This window comes from Vanacampus margaritifer, chromosome 14 (genome assembly GCF_051991255.1).
Source record: "Vanacampus margaritifer isolate UIUO_Vmar chromosome 14, RoL_Vmar_1.0, whole genome shotgun sequence".
Lineage (NCBI taxonomy): Eukaryota > Metazoa > Chordata > Actinopteri > Syngnathiformes > Syngnathidae > Vanacampus > Vanacampus margaritifer.
This window is the reverse complement of record NC_135445.1, coordinates 15,316,464-15,343,357: the sequence shown is the minus strand read 5'-3', so window position 1 is coordinate 15,343,357 and position 26,894 is coordinate 15,316,464. Positions and strand designations below refer to the sequence as shown.

The 26,894-nt window shown below is 38.7% G+C and overlaps 1 protein-coding gene across 1 annotated transcript; it reads right to left on the bottom strand.

The window, feature by feature from the left end:
* Window positions 1–486: 486 nt before the first annotated feature.
* atp8b1 (ATPase phospholipid transporting 8B1) lies at window positions 487–25,851 on the bottom strand. The gene is made up of 30 exons (XM_077586370.1): window positions 25,701–25,851; window positions 16,968–17,149; window positions 16,788–16,885; window positions 16,449–16,562; window positions 12,639–12,737; window positions 12,293–12,354; window positions 12,003–12,075; window positions 11,433–11,503; window positions 10,930–11,012; window positions 10,506–10,664; window positions 10,271–10,359; window positions 9,872–10,062; window positions 9,391–9,475; window positions 9,072–9,195; window positions 8,952–8,995; window positions 8,680–8,836; window positions 8,374–8,562; window positions 8,168–8,280; window positions 7,891–8,055; window positions 7,520–7,631; window positions 6,889–6,964; window positions 6,562–6,694; window positions 6,088–6,216; window positions 5,848–6,004; window positions 4,685–4,908; window positions 4,521–4,604; window positions 2,815–3,060; window positions 2,195–2,333; window positions 1,904–2,034; window positions 487–1,785 (listed from the first exon to the last, which is right to left on the bottom strand). Exons 2-30 carry the CDS (start codon window positions 17,128–17,130, stop codon window positions 1,564–1,566), a joined length of 3,732 nt encoding a protein of 1,243 aa, XP_077442496.1. The 5' UTR covers window positions 17,131–17,149; window positions 25,701–25,851; the 3' UTR covers window positions 487–1,563.
* Between the last annotated feature and the right edge of the window lie 1,043 nt (window positions 25,852–26,894).

Genomic DNA, 26,894 nt, shown 5'->3' with positions numbered 1-26,894 from the left:
GCAGACTTACACTACACTACATTTCAATGTTTATCATTACACATCCGATTTAATTATGCTATCATTTGCTTTGATTTTTCGATTCCTTCACATGATCCCAGAGAACGTATACGCTACGTGGAACCCATTTAGAAGGTCAAAAAATATGATTAAAAAAATAAACTGAGATGTGCAAGAAGAAAGAAAACCATGCTGTTAAAAAGACATTTATTTGACGTGGCTTCATAACTAAGAGGTAAATGTTAGCTAGGCCTCCATTGAGAAACACAGGTGTGAGCACGCACGCACACGAAAGAAGTGAAATCTACTGAGTTGGGGAGCATTATCTTGCAGTGACACCCAGAGGCTTTGTTTGGTACTGCCAAACTAAAATACACGCACTAACCTTACTGCTGCAAGACGGATGGATGGATATATGGATGAATGGATTATGACCAGATTAAGTGGAATAAAAATAAATATATTTTGAGAAGAAAAAACATGGTGTCAGATTGATACATACCCTTGGTTTTTATTAACAACACTGATAAAATATCATTAATTGATCCCAACTACCGCATGTCTGGGTCAACTGCCTCTATTAATTTAATCATAAAAACACATCTGCATACAGTAACAGAACAACAATGTCTTAGTTTTGGCTTGGAAGTGTGTAGCAGATAAATAAATTTTAGGGCTAACAAAATGACATTTTAATGTAAACAAACATTTGTATATTTACTGTACATGCACACAGATGCAAACAAAGCTGTAAAATCTTGAGTGAAAAAAAAAGAGATGGAAGATAATCAAGAATCTTTACATCATGGGCAGGAAAAAAGGACAATAGCTTTTAAGGAAAATTATGCTAAAAACTAAAGATTTTGATTGAAACAAATTTACCCCAAAAAAGTGATTGTGAGAGCCGTCTCAGCCACTAGAACAGTGTTCACTTCACAAAAATAAATGACATAAACACACTTTACAGAGGGCCATCTCGCATACCCTGACATCGTAACATCCCTCCTTTATTCATGATACAATATTAAAAGTGTGTTTAAAAAAAAAAACGGAGTGTCTGTTTTGAATTTCTGAATTTTAACAGACAAAAATAAATGAATCAATTTAATCATATTTAATGAGAATTTAAAAAAAGAAAATACTAATTTTAAGTGCTCGATGGATAAGGAGCCATACCTGTTGGAAAGTGAAGTGGTGGTGGCAAGTGAGAAAAGTGGCTTGGGTGAGGTCAACCAAATTTTTAAAAATAAAGCTTTTTGTTTAAAAAATCCTGAGTTGAATAAATGACATTTTTGTGAGGCACACTGTCAGCGCATGACCCAAAATGGCAGTTGTTTCTCTTTGGTTTTGCATAATAGAGTCTGTGCATAGAGGACAAACAAGTGCCTCAGGTCTTCTATTACTTTCAAAAGCACTTCAATTCAAAAATATCCCTCAACTTTGAAGTCATTTTGATGCTGAGTTACCAATCTTGACCACCTCAAAAGTGTTGGCGCGGATTGAATAGTGATTCCAGAAATGGGAAACACACCACAGCAGTCAGTTTGCACCGGTTTCCAGCCATCAAATGTTCTCAGCTCTTTCAGGAACCCCCCGCAGGGGGCCAACCCGCGGCGTGGGGCGCCTCCGAATGCTCCGCCCAGAAGCGATGAGGTCGGCGTAGCCTCGAGAGTGGGAGAAGGCGTAGCCAGAGCGGCGGGAACGTGCACCGCGTTGGAAACCTGGTGCCCTTTTCTTCGCCCCCTGTTGCATTTCTAACTCGTACCTCTTTCTATTTCTCTGGACCTTGAGGGCAGAAAAAAATAGATTTACAAACTCATACGTGACTGATTGGTCAAATCAATCAGTCAGGTTTTCACATATGAGGCTTGAGACTGGGAAGGGCCTGCAAGTTTGACCTTACCTTGTCTCCTATGGAAGGAAAGATGAATTTATGGAGGAACTGGATGCAGATGACAGGCAGCAGGCTGATGCCCACTGTGAGGATGATGACTAACCACAAGTAAGGCTGGCGGAAAGCGTTTGATGCTGCCCCTATAAGAAATGAAATATCGGTAACATTCTTAGTGACAAAAGACAACAGGGTTAGAGTACCTTTGTATTTGAGCTCATATGTATTGTGGCATACAAATACATTTTGTATACAAAACTGAGGACCGACATGGACATGGATGTTGCCAAATGAACCACTGACCTGTGAAGGTAAAATGACGGGGAAAGATGACGTGAATTCCAGCACTGTGCAAGTCAAACATAATGCCGAAGTAGATGGCTATGCTTCCCAGAACGGCAAAACAGTTGACAAAGGTCCAGTAGGAGGTATCCAGGGAGATCTAAAGGCAGCAAAAATGATAATGTTTTACATTTTTACAGTTACGCACACTCACCTGTAACATGTACGTTATTTTTCTCTGTCACAAATAGCATTATTGCATTAGCAACAGAAGACCTCTTTGCATCCAGTTCTTGAAATTAAAGTTAAAGTATCACTGATTGTCACACCCAACTAAGTGGGGCCAAATTCGTTCTCCGCATCCCCTGGGAGAGCAGTGAGCAGCAGCAGGAGCCGCGCTCGGGAATCATTTGGTGATCTAACCACCCCAATTCCAACCCTTAATGCTCAGTGTCAAGCAGGGAGGCAAATGGGTGCCATTTTTATAGTCTTTGGTATGACCCGGCCGGTCTCAGGGCGGACACTCTACCACAAGGCCACCGAGTCATTGTCATTCCATCAGGCTTATGTATAATGAAATGTTCAATACTTGGAAATGATGAATGTCAAAGTCAAACTTGACAGACAGGTTAATGACTAACCTGTAGATTGACGGTAAAAATGAGCGATGAGGCAGTGACAACGGCGAAAGACTGATAATTCGAGGCGCCTTCTCCATCTTGCCCCATGGTTTGCAGAAATGCTCCGTAAGGAATGAAGAAGATAATGAGGGAGACGAAGATGCCATGGAACAAGCTGATGAAGAAGTTCTTGTAGTTGAACAACGCCCCCTGCTGACCGGGCAGATACAGCTTGGGAAATTTCAGGCTCAGTCTGTCGTTAACGTCCTGCAGAAAATGCATAAGAGTCATTTTAAGATCTGCAGGTTGATTTTCTTTAAGCCACACAAAACCACATGGATGAATCTATACCTAAAAATAAAATTGTGGCTAATAAAAATGCTTAGTGGCTTTAGTAAGTGTGAAGCCACTATCCAACGTGGCTGGTGAGCAGAAAAGTTCATCTCAATGCCAGAGAGAGTGACGGACAGAACAATTATATGTGGTACTGCTAGATAGCAGAAGATACAATTAAACTGTGTATTAGCCACCTGTTGACATTCCTAGATCAGAATAGTAGCTGTGTTCACTAAACAGGCCCAAAGAAAAAGTTGCGAGCAAATTTAATTGAGGTTATTATTTCAGTGAATGCCTTTTGTGACATATTTGTTTGGTGCTGCAGTATAAGAGTTTCGAATGTTTCATATGCACTTTTCGTGGCGGAAACAGAGTTGTTTGCCGCTACTTTAACCCTAGCAAGATGAATTAGTTAAATTTCAAAGCATTATTTTTAGGAGTATTTTTTCTGAATTTCCATTTCCAAAGTTGTGAATACAAAAACAATGTCTCAGTGGTAAAACACCTAATAGCAGAGGTCTTCAATAGGTCAAATGTGGTCCTCAGTCACACAGATGCTACTCTATACTGACCCTGATCTATTTTGACATTATCTATATTAGAAACAACTTCACACATTAACTGTTGTCTTATTTTAACCTGAGCACATTTCGAGCAATGTTTTCCATCGTTGCGATCCAAACGTACAGTAAATGTGGGTGAGTCAGGGAAGCGGTAAGGAGAGAGACAAGGTCTAAAAGTAAGTTGAGAGCAAACGGATAATAAACTTTAAAACAACAGCACAGCAAAGAAACAAAGAGGTTGACGTATTATATCTGTTATTCATACATATATAAATAATCAAGAATGTTATCAGGTTAAAATGCTCACAGCATTTATGTTACTTTGATATTTAGTCACAGAATTGTTCCCAACACTTTTATAATAGATAAATACATAAATAATATTTTAAGAATTATATTATAATAGTCCATCTAGTTCTTTGTGAAAATCAGCTATATATACTGGACCTCTTTAAATTTAAACTGATAACCTCTGACCTAAAAGTTAGACATAATGCAGTTTAATGATTTGTTGACGAAAGTTCTTTTCTTTTGTGCGTCAACAGGAATGGGAAGGGTGGGAAGAACACATACAGTCAAGTTACACAAAGTCATGCTGATGTCACTGTATTTACAAAGCTGACACGCCCCACAGTGGAAATTGGTTTATTGTTCCAAACTGTCGCTACTGTAAATTGTACTGCTTGGTGGCTTCAGTGGGTAAACATTTCATTTCAGAGTTGTACAACTATACAGTTAAACTTTCAGATCTCAGTACATCCTGGCTCTGAACTGAACTTTAGTATACTGTATATATTTTTACAATCACTATGACATTGTTGTTTTTACCTGATCAAGGAGTCCAACTAGAAGAACAGGTAAGCTGCTGTAAAAAAGATTGTAGAGCGTGATGAACCAGTCCTCATAGGCCACCTAAAGACACCGATAAAAGATTATTCAGGGCCTGGAATCGCATTACTTTAATGTTAACTTTAGGAAAACAAGATGCTGACCTGTGCTGAGTATCCGCTGAAGAAAGAGTACCAGAAATGGACCAACGTGAAGGCAAAGTTCTTGAAGAAGAAAAACCGAAGGAACTTGCACATTCGAATGTATGACCAGCGTCCGTGCACTAGCAGGAGTCGTTGCAAGTAACGGAACTGAGCAAAAGCGAAGTCACTGGACATCACAGCCTGCATCCCCTCTTGGCCACTGATGCCAACACCAATATCTGCGGCTGGAGGAACAGGAAATGGGGAAAGATGGAGTGAGGATGCAAGGGAAGGTGTGCCATTAAAATGTGTGTATGTACACAGCAAAAAAAAAAATTTTGTAAAATTTTGGGGAGTTGATTTTAACCCCTGAAGTGTAATTTTGCAACATTTTCAGGATCAACTCTGCAGAGATGTAACTAATCTCCACCTTCGCATCTAGCGACAAACGACGAAGAGTAATCGCCACACTCTAGTGTAATATCAACACTGACCAGTGCTAACTAGTACTAAATTGCAACTACCATCAGAGTTGTTTTAATCCAATCCCAGTGTTAAAATAAAAGAACACTTTTATAAGTGCTGTTTTAACTATTTAGTGTGGACCAATATATACACTTTTGAGGTGTTAAATTGACCTCAGTAGGTGTTGAATTAACAGCAGCAAATCCCCACAAATTCATGGTTCATAACTCACAAATTCACCTTTTTGCCAAAATTTGGGGGAACCTATCGTATCGTATCAAACCTATCACTGAATGGTTTAGGGTCCTGGACACATTAATGAAATGTTAATTATCACAAACCCATTCGGGCTTTGAAGTCTGCAGACTCTGGTCAATAATCAATGAAGCCCAGAGTTCAAAGCAAACATGGTGAATCAGCATTTAGCGGTTATGCTGCATGCAAATGGAATTAGCTGCCAACAGAAGTGAAGCCAGCCCCATGTGTAATTGCTTTTAAATCCACACTAAAAAAACAGCTTTTTTAAAATCATGTTAACCAAAATCTTGTTCCTGCACTGTTTGCAGTATATTTACGGGTTGAACTACTAAAATACATAACTGTAAATCAATTTTAGGGGAACATCCATTACTCACAAAAATGTGCTATTCACAGTCAGGCTCGGTCCCTGTCACCTAGGAATAATGAGGGTCAACTGTAGTAGATGTTTGCATACATACTCTTGATCATGTTGACATCATTGGCCCCATCTCCTATGGACAACGTCACCGCCTTCTTATACTTCTTCACCAAACTGACCACATTAGCCTTCTGCTTCGGTGTGACACGACAGCAGATCACCGATTCACACTCACACGCCATGTCCACAAAGTCAATCTGGGAAGAAAAATAGATTTGTGCAAACTATTCCATCGAAACTCAATTGTGCCTACTATTCTGTTATTTTTATTTGTTTTAACCTGTCTCATCTCCTTCTCCCATTCGTTCATTGGCTGTCCATCCTGAGGACTGCTGGGAGGCAGTCGCTTTCCCAGACGACGAAGACGCAAACGGCGGCGTTTCTTCTTCTTTTCATAAAGAATCTCATTCTGAGAAAATAACAATAAACATGATGTGAAATATAAGAATTTATTGGTAAAATTGTTAGTAGTTTGGTTGGTAAGCTATTGTGAGATTTTCTATTTCAAAATCACTTTTTTAGGCACCAACTCAAACTCAATATTATATATGAATTTGATTTACTTAGAAAAAAGTTATCTTTTGTACATCATTAGCCTCTTAACAAACACTTAACAATGCATTATTGTAAAGTAGTACCTCCGTGGAGGAAAAAACACAGCCAGGAACAATAAATGAACAAAGAACAGACAATAAAACAATCAACAATAAGAAAAAACAAACAATACATCTTAAAAAAAACAAAAACAAATTACCAGCCATCCTCCGGTGATAATGAGTGCATTTTTGCCCGGCTCTGGGAAAAATGGCTCTGCAGGTTTCTTTCTGCCTCGACTTTCAGTAGGAGGCTCGTGTCTCCTCTTAGCCTGACGGAGGCTAAGCTTCTCACTGGTGGCAAACAAATCAATACAGATTAACAATGAGTCTGAGACAATGGCCTAACAATTATGACAAAACAAGGACACCTTCTGAAGCATGTATTTACACGTTAATATTAAGTAACTGTACTTTTCACATTTTGCTTGTATTTGATGGTGTTTGTAGAGAAATGCATGGAAATGATTTCAGTGAAATTAACTCACTTGACATCCTCTCCATAGTGAAGGTGCATGTCATCTGTCAAAAGGGAGCATGAAAATCCAATGTTCTCTGCAGTTTCTGGAAGAGGAAATAAAATCAAGATTACAGAGAATTGCGACGCAAACACATTTTTATTGATTTTAGCCATATAATGTTAGCTCATTTATTAATTACTTCAGGCAATGCAATACAGTAGTCAACATACTTGTCAACTATTTTGTGTTCCTCATTTGGACTTGCTCAATACTCAAAAATAATGATAATTCCAATGCGCTGCTCTTCTATAGCCCTTTTCACACTGCACTCGCTCAGTGTGAAAGAGTCACGCAGCAACACCAAATGATCGGTTGCCAGCGTGCCCATATTTGGAAGAGATGACGTACAGGATGTATTTTTCATTGTTGCAAAAGAAAGCCCTATATTTGCTCATTTTAAGAAGGAGGTGGAGGACTCAAGTTAGGCTACTTGTAAAATAGGCCCGCCAAAATAATACTAAATGACTCCTCTCCAATTAGAGACACTTGTTTGACGTCATGCTGATGAATGAGTTTAATGACGACCCACTGCACCCTGCTAAATGCAGTGTGAAAGGGGTTTAAGCTACTGGTTTGGGTCTCTTGAGTGTCGAAGTACCTTTCTTATCTCCAGTCAAAACCCAAATCTTGATGTTAGCCTTTGCCAGTTTGGCAATGGTTTCTGGTACTCCTTCTTGCAGTTTGTCTTCAATGGCTGTTGCTCCAATCAACTGAACAGAAAAGTACAGTTGATATGTTTGACCAAGTTGGTATTTTTCAAGAAAAATAAATGAGATTCATTAAGGATATTTTCTCTTGATAAATGGAAAAAAAAATATTGGAACGACCAGCAATGAAATTCAGTGGAGTTTCTCAAAGAGAATACAATCCGTTTTCAAATACAGCAGTACTGATAAAGTGACAATAAATGCATCTTTGACAATGGATTCACTTTCCAAAAAAAAAAAAGATTCAGCATTTCCCACTCACCATGAGGTTTTTCTCAATCATCTCGTACACTTGATCGAGGGCAGCCTCTCTGTTGACCATGGTCACCTGAGCATCATGGTGTTTCCTGGACCAGGCTTCATACTCGCTACTGCTGATGTCTTTGTAGCACAAGCACAGCGTTCGCAAGGTCTCGTTGGCAAATTTCTGTAGGGGAAAGAGCAGCACTAAAAAACAGTTCTCTATATTTCATAGACTCAATATTGGACATAAAATACATTTTACTCTTTGAAATCAGAGTTAAGCTAAATTAGCTCACATCTAGAGCAGTTTGAGTAGACTCCTTGTGTTTGGAATTGGGTGAAAGTCGCTCGTAGATGACTGTGTCAGCTCCTTTGCAGTAGAGACGAATACGACCATCTGGAAACTTCACTGTAAGGGCAAGAGATTCATTTAATCCGATTCAACTTGCTCTGCTTTGTACGGCTAGTGATCAAAAAGATTTGTTTGCGTGAGCACTCATACAGATGATGGACATGCGTTTGCGGTCAGAGTTGAAGTCGAGCAGAGCCAACATCTCGTAGGTTTTCTCCTGTTCCATCTCTGTGATGGTGATTGTGTCCTGAGTTCGGGAAAGAAAGACAAAGCCAAAGTTCCGAGCTGCCGTTACTAGTGCGCCTTCATCTGGAGACGCCGCTTGGTACACCAATTCGCCTAAAAATGAAAAACAAAATCAGAATGTTCATAATTTGATATAGAATACTTGCTTGATAATTATACTTAATTATGCTGTAAATAATTATGAGTCATCATTAAAAAAATCTAAATTACCATCCTTGTTGTCCACCATGACAGTGTGACAAAGGGAGAGGAGTCTGAAGAAGTCCATCGCCTCTTTATCCTTCTTGGATCGCAAACAGGCAACGAGGGAATTGTCCATGAATTGGAACTTTTTGTCAGCATGCCGATTCCAGCTCCAGTCCACAGGCTTTTAGGAGAGCACAGGTGACAACTTTAGTTTGATTTATTTCTAATTTAAACACTGGCATCTAATGAATAAAACTAACAAATATTATGAACATAAGTTTTCAGTATTATGTTACCTTTCCGCGGTCCAGAGGCACTCCCTCAGCAGTAGTTGGCTCACCTGTTGCGGATAATGCAAAATTTTAATGTAACATTTTATGACAAAAGTGCATGACATGTTTATTTAAACCAGTTACCATAGCCGCGTCCAGCGATGGTGCACTTTTTGAACTGCATGACGTTTTGTGTCAGCGTCCCTGTCTTGTCTGAGAAGATGTATTCAATCTGTCCAAGCTGCTCATTCAGGGTGGTGGTTCGAGCCTGTCAAGAATTGGATCAGAAGGGATTGTCAATACTGAAGTTCAGGAGAGGGAAACTAATCCTAAGAACAAAGAGTTATTCCAAACCTTTGATTAATGTGCATAATTTCAGTCATTATGCAAACTTTCATGCTATAGTACGACACGAAAACAACGTTCCAATAAGTTTCATTTGTTGGTTTATAATGCAGTGTACCTTTGCTGGTGTGTCTTTCTCTGCAAAGTACATCTGCAGGTCCCAGTTGATGAACTTACTCTGGCCAAGACGGATTACCTCCACACTGAACACAGAGCAACAAAAGAGCCGTTTTATGTGTTGGTATGTTTAACATTTAGATCAACAATGAGTTACTGCAGAGCTTGTCACTCTGAAATAGTGAACCCTATGAGAGTTCCAAACCCACCCGCAGAGGGCAGAAAGCTATATTACAGAGACACCATGTAAAAGAAGAAAAATAAAATATGCCTCTTAAGTATTTTTTATTATTATTTTAAATTATTTTTAGTATTATGATTGTTTTAATTATTATTATTTTTATAATTGCGATTACTTTGATTTTTGATTATTTTTATTTATTTTATTATTTTTATTTTTAGCATTATCATCGTTATTATCATCATCATCATTATTAGACAGGGTCAGATAAGGTATTGGGGGCATAAATTATTTTACTAACCTGACATAGAGTGAAATAGGCACCATGGTGTTCAGAACGATGAGGTAGCCCCAGAAGCTAAGGAATCCTCTGTAGGAAGTACTATCATCTCTACCATCATAAAGATACCAGGCGTTGGTCCCGACTTCCTCATACCAAAAGCTGTGACCAATGGCGAGTCCTGCTGCCACCAGGATCAGGAGGACAAATATCTATCGAGTTGTCAGACAAAAACACATTTTTATAAACTGCATGTCCAAAGTAAGACAACCTAGTTAGTATGTCTTTAAGTCTATTAATCAATAATAAATACCACATGCTCATTTCATCATTTAATCAAGATGCCCTTCTATTTACAGCATAGTGTGTTAGTGTATCAAATCATAAAACCAGTAATGATTGTATTCAAATTGAACTCACAGTGTAGACCATATAGTTCATCAACTCATCAATTTTGGTCCTCTTGAACCTTGTCTTTCCACCATTTCTCATTATTTTTGTATCAGCACCTACAGAGCAAAAAACAAAGAAGAAGAAAAGAAAGAAAAAGAAAATAGTGAATGCAATTCTGATGTTGTATGTATACTATACAGCTACACAAATGTTTTTGTCAAATTGAAGATTTTTCTCATGGAGACTGGAGAGACATTCCAACCTGCGAAGATGACAAGTCCGTGACATGCTTCAGTATTTCTGATCTTGCACCCTCGGAGAAGCATGTTGTCCAGGTCCACCGGATAGCGTTCTTGCTTCCAATGCATCACTCCTATGAACCTATCCAGACGGTTGTTGGGCTCCTCGCACTCAATCAGTGCTATAAAAGAGATAATATATAATAATAATAAGAAAATAAACAGTAGTGTATTTCTACTGTGTTTAGAAAACAACTACTTAAAAAAAATAAAAATAAAATAAAAATAAAATTCCTACAAACCAATTATTGTACAGCTTATAAACAATAATGAAATGCACACTTAAATACAAAGTAGTTATTCATTCAAATGCTTTACATTAAATATAAGTTCATGAACTTGAAGTAAACCATGTAGTCCCTAATTGCAAAAATGTGTAAGCGTTACCATCAAACTGAGACATTTGACGTTCCTCCTGCAGTCTTTCATCAGTTACTCGAAGTCCCATTTTAAATTTTAGGTTGGTTTCTCTGAAAAGGAAAAACCAACAACAATAATTTATTACCACTATTGTAAACCATAACTCGGTGATGATGATCTGATACAGTATCTGACCATTTGTAGTTTGACTACAAATGTTTGAATAAAAGGTCTTCCCTTCTTTATCAAAATGAGTCACATTGGTCAAAGTCAAACGGAAAGCTGTTTCCAGTTGTCTTAGTTGACATAGAGTAACGTGTTGACAGAGCGCTTGGAAAAAAAGGAAAAAACCTTTGCTTCACAAATCAAATGTAGTTCAATGGCTGTGTGGACGTTTTTAAATTCACCAAGTGCCTTATTCACTAGAGTAGGCTAGTATTTTAGCATAAACATTTTCCAAGAGTTTTTGTTGTTTCTGTCTTTTTATTTTTAATAAAAGATCAAATAAGTTTTTAAAAGAGGGGCCTCACCCATCAAGCTCTGCTGTTTCCACATAGCACAGGCTATTTGGGTTTGAGCTAGACAACAGTAACATGTCCGCCTAGAAAACAAAAACAAACAAGAACAAAAAAACACAATCAGACACACTGGAAAGGTAAAAAAATGTCAGTTTGCAAACAGAGCCAATTCAAATTATTACATTTAAAAGAAGGGATAAAATGGTGGGTTAAATAGAATACACCATTCTACACTAGTGTTCATATTTACATTGTACTGCATCTAACTTTAAAAAAATGCTTAACCAATCTTTCAATACATATATATTACAAACTAGCTAAATCTTCCTAGCCCAATTAAATTCAATCAGATAACAGAAACACTATCAACAATCAATTTGAAACTGTAAAAAACTGATGATTACAGTATGAATAAATTAATGATATCCATCCATCCACATCCATTTTCTATAGCGCTTGTCCTTGTTTTCTATCCCAGCCGACTTTGGGTACACCCTGGACCAGTTGCCAATCAATTGCAGGCCAAAGATTAAACAATCAAACATCCACACACTTTCATGCCTATGGGCAATTTACACATACCGGAATAAAATCATTTTTCTTCAGTCGAACTACATCTCCGACCTCCATGTGTCTCCACTTTGCCTCTTGAAATCTGAGCAATGAATGCAAAAGCAAAATGTTGTTGCAGTTTGTTAGTAGATTATTTTGATCTCAAATGGATAAAACTGAATGTAATGATATAAAATTGGTATTCTTTATAAGTGAACAGATCTGAACAGATATAGGCATGCTTTTTGTGGTACATTTCAATTAAATATTTACCAAAAAATCCAAAAGTTAATGACAAGTTAACATGAACAAGTTCTGACCTGCCATCAAGCAGGACCTCACATTTCCTATTATTAACCTCCTTGTCCATCCTGTGTCGAGCCTGAAAGGTAAAAGCAAGAAAGAGGGAAAATAACTCGAAGAAGAAAAGGGAATGACCAAATTTTCTGAGCTTTAGAAAATATACATCTCAAAAACAAAAACAATTTATTCCCTCAATAGAACATTTTTAAAGGTGTTCCTAGGCTGTTATCATACATCATCTGAGAATAGTGAATACCAAATAGCAATGGAAGTATTTATTGCTATAATTTACTGTTACGTAAATGTTACATTTTATATTATTTTAGTAGGAATAGGATGCTCTCAGACAGTTGTTTTTCTTACAAGATCGTCCACCAGGTCTTTGATGGCAGTTACTCCCAGAACCACAACCAGAGGAATCAGAGTGGTGTACCAAGGCAGAGTCGTAACAGCTGGAATACTCTAAGAAGACACAACATGTATTGGTCCTTTGGACTGTACGTATTTCACACATGGAATGCATGCATTGTAGCAATGGATAGTTTGCAGTTGTGGTCAGAAATTTATATCCAGGTGTTGCTCAGATAATTACAATATCAAGGGAAAGTCAATTTATTTCAACAATTTGTTTAAAAAAAAAAAGTTAAACTTCCATGTTACATTACTTTCCCACGCACGCACCAAGTGAAATAGCCTTTATTTGTTTCAATTTTGATGATTATGGCAGAAAGACACAAAAATAAATATTTGCAAAATTAGAAGATTGTGACAAAGTTCAACATTGTAGGCTCCCTGTGTACCAATCATGTCAGCTACTTAAAAACCATCATTGACGCACTTCATAAGGAGAAAAGGTCTCAAAAAGAAATTGCAAAAAAAAGCTGGATGCTCACAGAGCGCTGCATCAAGTCAAAATGAACATGAACAGTGAGTGTCAAGAGGAAGGGGAAGACGTCGTTGGAAAAGATGCTCAAGTGACAAGGATGGAGAGGATGTCAACTAACGGTGATTCCGAAATCTTGGCAAGCTCCATGAGGAGTGGACTGAGGCTGGGTGGTCCCAGGTCCTCTTTTCACAGGAAAGACAATTTAGCATTTCATTTGGAAATCAAGATCTCTCAGAGACTGGAGAAGCACAAAAGTCAAGTTGCTTAAAGTCAGTAATAGTTTGGGAAGCCATGTCATTTGCTGGAGTGTTTACATGCCATCAATATTTGGGTTAAGGTAAAAATTTGATATCTGAAACATCCGGAATAACCCAGTTTTTTACACGCTTACTCACGTGGTCGTTGCGCTCAATTGGAAAACCCGATCAAAAGTGGGATGCACGGACAACGTGATTTCCGCTTTTTACTTTGTACTTTCAATAAAAAAAAACAAATATTACCAATATTCGGGTTTTAAAAGGGTTATTGCCTTTAATGAAGTCCACAGTCAATACAGCTGTCTACCAGGAAATTTTAGAGCACTTCATGCATGTTTCCCGCTGCCTGTGAGATTTTTACAGACAATGATTATATTTTCCAGCTGTATTTGGCACCTGCTCACAAAGTCAAAACTACTGGAACAACAGTGTTTGATTGGCCAGCAAACTTGCCTGACTTGAACCCTATTGAAAACTGATGTTGTATTGTTAAGAGGAAGACGAGGGAACAGAAACCCTGAACCGCAGACGATCTGGAGGCTGATATCAAAGCATCTTGGGAAACAATAACACCTGAACTGTGCCAAAGGTTGATTGCCTCCATGCTTGATGGTGTCATGAATGTAAAAGGTGGCCCAAAAAAGTACTGAGTGCATATGACTTGACTACCAACATTTCTGTCCATTTGTATTCACATGAAATATTCAAATTTTGTGAAATAGTCCGTCCGTCTTCTTCCGCTTATCCGGGGTCGGGTCGCGGGGGCAGCAGCTTTAGCAGGGAAGCCCAGACTTCCCTCTCCCCAGCCACTTCAGCCAGCTCATCCGACGGGACCCCAAGGCGTTCTCAGGACAGCCGAGAGACATAGTCTCTCCAGCGTGTCCTGGGTCGTCCCCGGGGCCTCCTGCCGGTAGGACATGCCCGGAACACCTCCCCAGGGAGGCGTCCAGGAGGCATCCGAACCAGATGCCCGAGCCACCTCAACTGGTTCCTCTCAACGTGGAGGAGCAGCGACTCGACGCTGAGTCCCTCTCGGATGACCGAGCTTCTCACCCTATCTCTAAGGGAGAGCCCGGCTACCCTGCGGAGGAAACTCATTTCGGCCGCTTGTATCCGGGATCTTGTTCTTTCGGTCACGACCCACAGCTCGTGACCATAGGTGAGGGTAGGAACGTAGATCGACCGGTAAATCGAGAGCTTTGCCTTTCGGCTCAGCTCCTTCTTCACCACAACGGACCGATACAGCGTCCGCATCACTGCAGACGCTGCACCGATCCGCCTGTCGATCTCCCGCTCTAACCTACCCTAACTCGTGAACAAGACCCTAAGATACTTGAACTCCTCCACTTGGGGCAGGACCTCCTGCCCGACCCGGAGAGGGCACTCCACCCTTTTCCGACTGAGGACCATGGTCTCGGATTTGGAGGTGCTGATCCTCATCCCAACCGCTTCACACTCGGCTGCGAACCGCTCCAGTGAGAGCTGGAGGTCACGGCTTGAAGAAGCCAACAGCACCACATCATCTGCAAAAAGCAGAGATGCAATGCTGAGGCCACCAAACCGGACCACCTCCCGACGGACCCTCCTCTCCAGCACCCCTGAATAGACCTTACCTGGGAGGCTGAGGAGTGTGATCCCTCTAAAGTTGGAACACACCCTCCGGTCCCCCTTCTTAACAAGGGGAACCACCACCCCGGTCTGCCAATCCAGAGGCACCGTCCCCGATGTCCACGCGATGCTGCAGAGACGTGTCAACCACGACAGCCCCACAACATCCAGAGCCTTCAGGAACTCCGGGCGGATCTCATCCACCCCCGAGGCCCTGCCACCGAGAAGCTTTCCAACCACCTCGCGACTTCGACCCCAGAGATAGGGGAGCCCACTTCAGAGTCCCCAGACCCTGCTTCCTCAAAGGAAGGCGTGTTGGTGGAATTGAGGAGGTCTTCGAAGTACTCTCCCCACCGGTTCACGACGTCCCGAGTCGAGGTCAACAGCACTCCGTCTCCACTATACACAGTGTTAACGGTGCACTGCTTTCCTCTCCTGAGACGCCGGATGGTGGACCAGAATTTCCTCGAAGCCGTCCGGAAGTCGTTTTCCATGGCCTCACCGAACTCCTCCCATGCCCGAGTTTTTGCCTCAGCGACCGCCAAAGCCGCATTCCGCTTGGCCAGCCGGTACCCGTCAGCAGCCTCCGGAGTCCCACAGGCCAAAAAGGCCCGATAGGACTCCTTCTTCAGCTTGACGGCATCCCTTTCCGCTAAATTTTGTGAAATAGTGAATTTTTTAATGTTTGTGGTATTTTTGCCATAATCATCGAAATTGAAACAAATAAAAGCTTGAAATATTTCACTTTGTTTGTGGGGAACTAATGTAACATGCAAGTTTCACTTTTTTAAACAAATTATTGAAATAAATGGGCTTTTCCTCAATATTCAAATTTTTTGACCAGCACCTATATACAGTAATTTCTGGACTACAAGGCGCACCTGACTATAAGCCACATTAGCTAAATTTGGGGAATACTCTTGTTTGTTACACACATAAGCCGCACCCGACTGTAAGCTGCAGGTGTTTTATTATTGCCGCACCGGGTTCCCGCTACTTTATTTTCCATAATAAGGGCGCAAATTGTCTCACTCTCGTTCTGTCTTTCTTACTGTATTTGGGCTCACTTGGTTTGTTTTGCTCTGCCTGACGCTCTTGCGCTTCCTTTATAGTGCACCCCCTTGTGATCTGATAGATAAGCCACACCTTTGTATTAGCCGCAGGGACGAATGCAAGTGAAAAAAGTAGCGGCTTATACATAGTCCAGAAATTGCTGTACTCAAAATGGACATGAGGAAGATAAACCCTAACACTAAAATAATTAGTAATAATAATAATGATGATGATAATAATAATAATTATTATTAATAATATGATTATTAATAATATGATTAATAATAATTATTATTATAAAACAACTTCTCACATTCAATTGTTTTATTTTCATAACGTAGTAATTCTGTTACTGCTTGTGATATGTACCTGTAGGATGAGCAGAGCCAAGAAGTAGATGTTGGCGACTCTCTTAAACTGCTCATACAAGTTGAGGGGAAGGAATGTGAAAACGTTGTATTTGTACGTCTTGATGGCATTCCCCTGTAACAATGACAAATGGTGATGAGTACCAAGCCAGGAAGAGGAAATATTCCAAATGATTCAACAATGACGACAAACATTTGTACAACCTGGTTACAGTAAAAGGCTTACATGATTGAGTACCGTAAATGAATTACCATGTCCTCATGGTTAGACAAATAATGCACCCAATTATTTGTTTCCTAGTGTATTGGCCATGTAAGAGTAATTGTTTTTTGCACTTACAGAGTATTTGCTCTTTTTAATGCACAGGAATACTTTTTTGTCAAATTCTGGCAGGTGGTGGTAACCTCGGTCATTGGCTTTAACCTTCCAGCCAATTTCTGAAGAGAAGAGAACATTTCAGTTAGGAAGGAGCCAGAGGGAAGGAAGGAAGGATAGACAATCATCTTTGTAGTGCCTTACCACTGGGTCTAACTTCCGCGGGGGGCTGCGGGGCTCCTGGCGTCGGCTCTTCTTCCTCTTCTGAGCTCACATCCAGCTCATCGTCTGTCTCATCATCACTGTATGGCATGACTTCATCATTGGGCCCCACAGATCCTTGGGTGCCCACATGGCGCGTACTCATTTTGACACCGCAGATATCTCTGAGAAGGAAGAAACGATTCAGTTTTTAGAATTCTTAATGCCGATGTGCTCAACAGCAAGTAAAAGCGCAAAATTCTAACAGATTAACACTCTGTTGTCCCATCAACAAATAGGTTAGGATAGAAAACAGGATGTGCTATTGCATTAGCAAGATAAAAACATGTTTGTTACAAAAGAAAAGCTTACAAGCACACAGTAGATCAGGGGTGAGCAAACTTTTTGACTTGCGGGCCACAATGGGTTTGAAATTTTGACAGATGGGCCGTACCAGGAGCATTTGGACCTCATAGCACAGTAAACACACACAGATAAATGTACAACCTGATTTACTTATAGCGTGCACTAAGGACTGCGTTTTTCAAATGTGCAAAATCCACTTATTTAAAACAGCTTTTCCAATAGCTTCATTTTTATTGTTTTAGCTCAACTTTTGCTGTGTTTTTATGCTTTGTAAAGTGACCTTGGGTGTTCTGAAAGTTGCTGTTTTTAAATGAAATGTATTATTATTATTATTATTATATTGTATTATTCTCCCGTTTATTTGAATAAATTGCAAACGTTGTTATGAATGTGCCCTGCGTATCTTTCTGTCCCCTTTCTGTGCGTAAACGAGCTTATCAGTGAGACCCTGACCCAGTGATCATATTTTCCGGGTGTGTAGAAGTTACACAGCAGTGACTCTGGTGTAAAACATAATCTGCACAGGAGTCTGAGGGAAGTGGATCCCAACACCAGTCATCCACTGCTCGTACTGCTGCAGCTGGAGAGTGCGTTCTCCAGCTGCACCCGTCACTCACAGCAGTCCTTCACTTTACGTGAGACCGCGCCAGTGATTTTATTTTCTGCGCCCTCGTAATTAAAGAAGCGAAATAACGCCATAATATGTGTGTGTTAAGAGCGGCAACTTAATCGCTGTCCTTGGTACCCGCGGCAAAGCACTATTAGGGACGTGAAGGGAATTTTTTTTTTTTGCATATTTTCTCTGGCCCACCCATTTTTCCTCAGGCCCACCCACAATAAAAATCCTGGCGCCGCGGCTGGCGCCACCTATTGGTGAAACGCGGGCATTGCAGGGACAAAATTAAATTCATTTAATTAATGATTTTGAATTTTTTTCTAGCCTCATTGGCTAAGTTCGGCGGGCCGGATTGAAAAGCATAATGGGCTGTATTTGGCCTGCGGGCCGGGGTTTGCCCATGTCTGCAGTAGATCATAGCTGTTGCTGCCTATTGGTTTACGCTATGTTGCCGCAGACTAGACAGAATGTTAGTGATAAGCCCTGCTCAACAACATAACAAACTGCAAATGACACGAGTGTCATAATTGGACTACGGAACTCGGAAAGAGGGTAGCCTATTTTCTTTTCAGGGCAAAATACCTGTATGCTTTGTTGTATTCAGTATGGTAACTGAGATGTTGTTTAAAAATACAAGTTATTTTTAAATCAAGCTCCTGTCATCATCCAGTTGAACAACATACCACTCAAGTGGACTAAATAACCTTATATACTTTTCTAGAATTATGTCATCACTTAAAAAGTAGCCGCCATCAAGGCCATTTTAAAAAAGAGAATGCTGGATGTCTCCTTGTTAGCAAATTATAAACCCTTCTCAAACTTTTCCTTCTCAATCAAGATAGTCAAAAAAGTGTTTTTTAATCAACTTGGCACATTCTTGAACTCAGATATTTTTATAAATTCCAGTCAGGTTTCCGACCTCATCACCTCAGTGCAGCATTTGATCATCATACTGTCGAACAGGCTGGAAACTTGGGTGGGGTTAAATGGAAGAGTCCTAAAATCAGGACGGAGTAGCTTTGTGAACATTGGAAATTGTTAATCTGACCGAATGGCCGGGACGTGGGGTCCCTCTAGGGTCAGTCCTTTGACCCCTTTTGGTCAGTCTGTATATGTTACCTTTGGGTCAAATGCTTCAGAATGTCAATGTTGGCTATCATGGTTATACAAATGACACAGCTGTATGTATCAATGTTTCTCAATGACAGCAGCTCAATCAAAGTTACTGTGTCACTGCCTAGAACAATTTGATGAACTAAAATTTCCTTTCGCTAAACCAAAACAAAATGAAGGTCACTGTTTTTGGCAATAAAGAAAAGAGGATTGCTCTGAGAAAATACCTAACATCACTGTCTTTAGAAATCAAAGACCAAGTCCAAATTCTTGGGGTGCTCATAGACTCAGACCTGACTTTCAGCAATCATGCTCCAAGCTGACCAAAAGAAGTTTATTCTTGCTTTTATCTCCAGTAGATTCAATTATTATAACGGTCTTCTGACTGGACTCTCTAAAAAGAGCATCTGACAGTTCATTCAGAACGTTGCAGCTTGGCTTCTGACCAAAACTAATAGATCAGAACAAATCACTCCAGACCTAAAGGCTTTACACTGGCTCCCAGTCAGCTGTAGAATAGATTTCAAAATTCTGCTATTGGTCAATAAATCACTGAATGATTTGGGTCCTGAATACATTCAAGAAATAAACCCAGCACGACTCTGAGATCAGCAGACTTTGGTCAATTAATGGAGCCCAGAGTTCAAAGTAAATATGGTGAAGCTGAATTTAACTGTTATGCTGCACACAAATGGAGCTAAAGTGCTAACAGAGGTGAAGTCAGCCGAGTGTAAATGCTTTTAAATCCAGGTTTAAAAAAAAGTGTCCATGTTTTTCCTATATCTTTTAGATTAGGTTCTTCTAAACAGTTAAAAATCTTTTCTCCTTTTGATTATTTTAGAAAGCTACTCTTAAATGTTTTTAAAGTCTTCTGTTAATATGATTTAATGTTGTCAATGTATCTTCTTTTTAGTAATATTCGTAAGTTTTGTTTTCTTTGCTTTGCTTCTGATTGGCGTTAGCTGTTGTTTGTTGGTGTTGTGCCATTGCTTTTGTAAAGCACATTGAGTTGCCTTGTGTATGAAATGTGCAATAGAAATAAAACTGTCATGCCTTGCAGCTCCATACATCAACACTGACTATTCATTGAATGTAATGATAAAAAAAAGAGAAACTATAACAGAGTGGCATTAATGATACATAGCTTGTTTTTTTTATCTAGAGTCTAAAACAACTTGGATGTGACGGTACAGTTAATTCACACAATTGATGAACTGCATGATCAGACTATTATTATGCCCTTCCTGGTGCGAGAATGCAAAAAATACCTTGCAGCTGTACAGTTACAAAATGTGAAGGAACATGTTGATGTTGTTTAGGGCAGGATTTAAAGTGATTTTTCAATTATTCTGAATAAACAAGTTTAGTTGCATTGATTAAGACCCATCGAATCCCCGAAAAAAAATAATTTTAAGGAACATTTATAAAACAAAACAATTTCATCAGTGCCATCATCCGACTCAGAAAACAGGTTTGGTGGCTGAGGTAACTATGGCAACAATGAGGGAGGGCGGGGTATATGCTCTGCAGAGTGGGACAGAGGAGAGCATACCGTAGTGACGACAGTGAAACCTGAGAGTGGGGGGGGGGGGTGGCTCAGCTCTCGTTCAGACAGGTAAAGTGAAGAGCAAATAAAGGGAACGCCACACAAGGATTGACACAAAAAAAGATGCCACTCAGTCAGTAAATAAAAGCAGAAGGGATCGCTTGCCAGCTGGCATTCACTGTATGGGACACAATTTTGATACAATACTATACAAACGTGCAGCCTGATATATACATCAACTGCCTTTACATCTGATCCCAATTACATTCTATCAATGATTCAGTAATCAGTACCGATCAAATCATAGAACAGCACACAATAATAATCAATGATTTCCACAATGAAGGGTCATGCATCTGTGGCTGCCTGAGGCCTCTGTCCTGTGATAACTGACACTAATGTATCCATGCGGGCAACACAGACCATCTCTGAAGCAACTGACGTTCTTTTGCAAGTGTTGTAATAAATAACTCGGAAACAAAAAGACAATTCAGCACAAGCACCAAATCACCCGTTCTGCAATTACCACTTGTCATGAGTGAAAGTGAATCTATATTGCTAATTAGTTAGCAAGTGTAACTGCACCGGTTATTAATTGTCATTACTCAAACTTAAATGTAAATATTTCTAAAAAATATATATATAAGTTCATAAAATTAATTTTATATTCAGTAGGCTGTTCAATTTCAGTTTCCTAAAAACACAGCATCTCCCCTATACCAGAATGGTTTGACCCAACTTGTCATTATGCCACCTAGAATAACCTGTCAATCACTTGAAAACTTTATTTAAAATTTGGTAAATTATTCCTTTTTTAGAACAGAGCTTTACTATGATCCCAAAAGATAATACTTATATTTATAATAATCTGTATGTGCACAAATCTTTATAATAAAAGTATTTATTCTGTATTTATTTATGTATTATTTGTTTATATATTATTTATTAATTAATTATGCATTTATTTATTATGTATTTATTATGTACTTATTATTTTTGTTATTATTTTATTGATGTAATTAGTTAGTTAGTTAGTTAGTTAGTTATCTCTTTTGTTTTCTTCTAAATAGTTCAAGAGACCACATAAATACCAGTTCCAAAGTTTAATAAATCAGACAATGATGGCACAGCACTCGTTTGTTTGTTCTTCAATTAGAAATGCTTCGCGCTGGTTAGGGGTTACTTGGCTGAAAAAATATTTCACATGGGGCACATCACTGAAAAAAGGTCTACAACCATGGACTTAAACCATGATTGTCCCTACAGCTAGAGTGTATAACTATTCTCCAGTGATATAGTGTTTAAATCTCTTCAAGTTCACACTGAAATAATTTTCCAATATTTCAAAGCGGTTCTACAAGAGTGACCAAGTGAACTGATAACCTTGTTTTTTATTATGTGTTGATATTTTCCTCGGTGGATGGAGAGCAATTCTATGGCAGTGACTGGCACACAATCTATCGTAGACTTCGAACAAGGTTGAACTGTTGATATGAGAGTTACAAACTATAAACTAAATGTCTTTATTTGCCTTTGTATGTGAACAAGCCATTGACTGATTGACAGATGATGATGAGAAAATGTGTGTCACATATTTGTCAGCCAATGACAGTTGTTTGGGTAGAAGCATCCTCATTAATATTCCATTCAATTTTAAGAATAATCGTGGATGGTGAAAAGTGGCTGTGTTTGTTTATTATTTGATACAGTCCAGGTTCTTCAAACAATTTGAAAGAAATAAAGGACAGCATTTAACTGTATGGAAGATCGATGGTGACATAAAGCCTTCTACCCTATTTATGTGATGTAGATGGCCACCCTCACTTCTCTTTCAAACCGTCTGTCTTGTGTATTCACAGGCATGTCTACAACTTAAGCCACAGTATTTAGATGGAAGAACAAGTGCTAGGTGACAAAGTCAACAATTGTCAATGAATGAAAAGTTCAAACAGAAAAGGTGGACGGCATTTTAATATTTAGAATCTCCTTTCTTTCCGTATTTTAAAGGGGAAGTACATTTCTTAATGCATCCATCTATCCATTTACTAGCGCTTATCTGGGGTCGGGTCGCGGGGGCAGCAGCTTTAGGAGGGAAGCCCAGACTTCCCTGTCCCCAGCCACTTCAACCAGCTCCTGCGACATGATTCCAAAGCGTTCCCAGACCAGCCGAGAGACAAAGTCTCTCCAGTATGTCCTGTTTCTTGATATATAGGTTATATATAACCTCACTAGTCTAAACATGACATTCTGATTGTTACATTTGTAGAATATGAGTTATGAAGCAAAATCCAGCCGTTTTTATCCATCTCAGGGGGCCGCCATTTTGCCACTTGATGTCAACAGAAGATGACATCACAGTTACTCAGGGCTCAGACAACGACCAATCACGGCTCACCTGTTTTCTGAAGCTGAGAAGTGATTGGTTGTAAGTGGCAAAATGGTCGGCTTCTGATATTGATCAAAACTGCTGGATTTTGCTGCCTAACTCATATTCCACTAACACAATATTAACCACAATACTGTATTCAGACTAGTGGGGCTGCATAGAACATATTGTAAATAATTTTGTTTTTTGGGGGTGTTGACATCCCCTTTAAAGAGTAACTTAACTTTTTATCTTTTATCTATAAAAGTGAAAACTGGATAAAGGAGTTCAGACCAAAATAAAAAAACAAAAACAAAAGCAACAACCTGTAAAAATGACCAAATTAGTCACCTTATTTTAGCGAATGAAGAATGAAAGTCAGAAGCCCTCCCCCACCACCCCTCACTCACCCGTTTATGATGGAAGCTTTCACTGTACAAACCAAGCCGTGTTCAATGTGTTATTTCCAATTTGACTTCTGTATAAAAAAAATTGTGGCATCTTTAAGTCAGGTGACTATTACAGTCAATTCAGCAATAGCATCAAATGAACGCTATCACAATTGAGATTCTCCAGCAGTTTTCACAGCAGGAATCAAACTAATGAAATCCACTGAATGCAAGTCCATAGAGACCTCATGCTGGCTAATCTCCTGTGCATGGCGCCACTAAAATACTATGCATATTCATATCAGTGAGGAAAAGTCTATTTCTAGCCACAAACCTCATCAATCATGTAGTCAAATTGTCAGTTACAGACAGTGCATTGTAACTGTATTAGCATTAGAGTTCAAAATGGACAAGTGGAAAAATACTGGATTTAGTCTGAACATCAACAACAACAGCAATGCTGATTACTGATGAGAAATAGACATTGATTAACAATCAATCATCGATTCCTTGTTGATGTTGATTTTAGATGACAGAAAATAATTGTAAACTTGAGTTTAGATGACATTGCAGCCTCATTGTGAAATCCACATTGCCTTAATTACTTCAAGACAAACTGCAAACTGCAACAACAACTTATTCAATGTAAATGACAAATGATTAACTGGTATATTTCCAATTTTTGAGTGGAAGTTAAATTGTAAAATGTTGATTATTAATTTAGCTTGACTCCATCAGCATAGGTGATTAGGTAGATGAGTCACTTTGGAATATATATTGGATACATTATCATTCAATTAAATTGAATTTAATTTGAAACTAATAATACAAAATATTGATGACAAATTGTGAAACCGTTTTTAAAAAAAACACAAATTAATCATAATTTATCTTAATTATTCAATCATTTCTTCACCGTTTGCCATATACTCTTTTTTTTTCATAAATGAAATGATCTTGTACCTGCCATCAGTGTCAGCTCTTTCCGCAAAGTCACAGACAATATTTCCCGAATCAAAACTTTTGCTCATTGCTTGTTTATGGTAAACAGTCGGGCAGGTTGCACGACCCAGGCCGCACTGTGTTAAGGTACAACACTTTCCTGGATCTTTCAGCATTAAAGTGGTTCAACAAGGGAAGATTACAGCTATCAAAACATGTACTCTAAAACTATGTTTGGTGTGTACTGTGCTGTTTTAAGAGATTTTTATTGCTGATTACACTGTCTTGTTGTGATTAACAAAGACTGCAGAAAAACAATTATGATTTTTTTTTTTAACCAACACAAAGATGTTGGAGAACTTTTGTCGAGTCATCCAAAGAACATTTGTGATGTCACTGGCATTGCCAGCATGTTTTAGTACGATAATGAATCAGAAGTCACGGGGAACTTGGAGTTTAGTCCTCATAGTTGATCACTATATGAACACTTTGTTCATATATTGTACGTTGTAGTTGGATAGTGAAGAAAGGACCTCAGACCCTATTTGAGAAATTTAAATCTGCTTGAAGTGGAAACTCATCATTGATCTCAATTCAAGTTTACTTAGAAACCAAACCACTATTTGGATGATAAGGATTTGAGGATTATTCTCAGATGTCAAATGCCTGACTATATATGTACTACGATGGTCAAAATACTACTTTTAAAGTGACATTGATTTAGCCTTGGGGTCGCTATATATGGCAAAAAAAGGGTAAATTCAATAGAAGTAAAATTCTGCCTTTTCAGATAATAGTGCTGTGTTTCTTTGATCAATGTTTTTTTTTTTATTATTGAAGTTGCCGTTCTGTAGTGGTGTGTTACTTTTACAACATCATAGTGAGACTATATATATAGCCTAAATAGTAACCAAACTCATCAGAAACCATCTTGTATGATCCACCACTGCACACTACAACAATAATTAACACATAGTTTAATTCCAAAATTGTGCATTGGAATCTTTAATTTGGCATATCAAATATTAGCATTTGGCTAAGTTTGGATCCGTGCTGGGAAGTACATTTGTGGCTTGAAATGTGATAATGGGTTTTTACCTTTTTGTTTGATTTTGGCTCAGTTACAACCACACGCATATACACTTATATTAGGGCTAAAATGTACTGTATTTCAGATACAGTGAACATACTTAAAATATGATAATAATAACAACAGTACAAATAAAAAAATATAAAAAGAATACTATGCTTTTGGCAAACGACAAAAATGTGAATGGAACAAGAGCAGTCGTCCAGGTGAGGCACTGACACTCCCTTCCAAGTGTTTGAACCAACTCTTCAACACCAAACTGAAACTGACCAGGTACAAATGTTTAAGATTATATTAAACTGTACTTACAACGTGTTCTTTGCTGGTGAGTGGTTAAAAAAAAAAAGAAGTAAAGAATGGAAGAATCGTGGTCTCTTCGGGTGTCCGGCCGCTGTGTCACCGCACCATGTTTCCTTCTTCTTCCTGCTTGTTCAGACGCGCAACTGCACCCCGCCCTTCCTCCTCCCCCACGCAACCTTACCTGCCCGGCCCTCACTAACCCACGCGACCGGTTTGACACGTTCCACACCACATACGCACGTCGCACACACAAACACTAGGCCTGTGTGAAAAAATAATAATCGGCGTGGCAAATTTTGGAGACATCGATGACAGGTGTTCTTTTTGTAAAGCTGTAGGACACCGAAAAGTGTAACACGTTTATTTTTTGATTGCCCCATTAGTGCTTCTTTTTGAAAGGATATTGAGAAATATTTTATGTGTGAATAAAAACACAAGATTGCAAAAACATTACTACCCTTTTTGAATCTGAACAAAAAATTATCAACTTTGGTTAATTTGTATGTTTTGTTGGGAACATGTTATATCCATAAATGTAAATGTCCAAACTTGAAACCTTTATTCAAATTATTTTTTATTGAAATTGACAATTATTTAAGTCTCTTAAATTTGTAACGAACAAGAAATGTCATTTCATAATGAATGTCCATGCAGAATTATTCAAAAAACAAACAAACAAAAAACTCTTGAGCAAACTGAATATTGTTTCTGTTTTTTCTCCTGTTTTTAATTTTAATTATTTTTTTTATGGCATTCATGTAGATTGGATTGACTGGTATTTGTATAATTTATCTATTTTCAATATATTAAAAAAAATAGAAAAAAGTTATTTCTGTGCCTTAAAAAATAAAAATAAAATAAAATTCCAAATATGCACCTTCAATAAAAATAATATTGATAATAGGCCTAATAATTGTTTACTATTTGAACTTTCTAAATGTGACATGTTGTCAACCTCATCTTGTCTTCATTTTATCTTGATTGTGTGCAAGCAGCAGCCACCAAATTGTTGTGTTCAAGATGTGCTGTTGAAAATTTTCAATTCAACACTCCCTGAGGTTTTGGACCAAAAGAATATGTACAGTGTTTTTAAGTAAAAGTTAAAGTAAAAAAAAAAATCTGAACTGCATCCAAGCTGAAAACTGGGGCAGTCATCGCCAAGTTGTTATTGTTACCTGCCACCATTAGAATGCCGGTTAAAAG

Bases quoted from the DNA above. Each gene is read 5' to 3' on its own strand.
- atp8b1 (XM_077586370.1), bottom strand. From the start codon at position 17,130: ATGAGTACGCGCCATGTGGGCACCCAAGGATCTGTGGGGCCCAATGAT. The intron at 8,281-8,373 runs GTATGAGTGCTC...TTGCCCTTACAG, and splicing joins CAAACGCATGTCCATCATCT to TGAAGTTTCCAGATGGTCGT. The intron at 7,632-7,890 runs GTGAGTGGGAAA...TTTTCTGTTCAG, and splicing joins TGATTGAGAAAAACCTCATG to TTGATTGGAGCAACAGCCAT.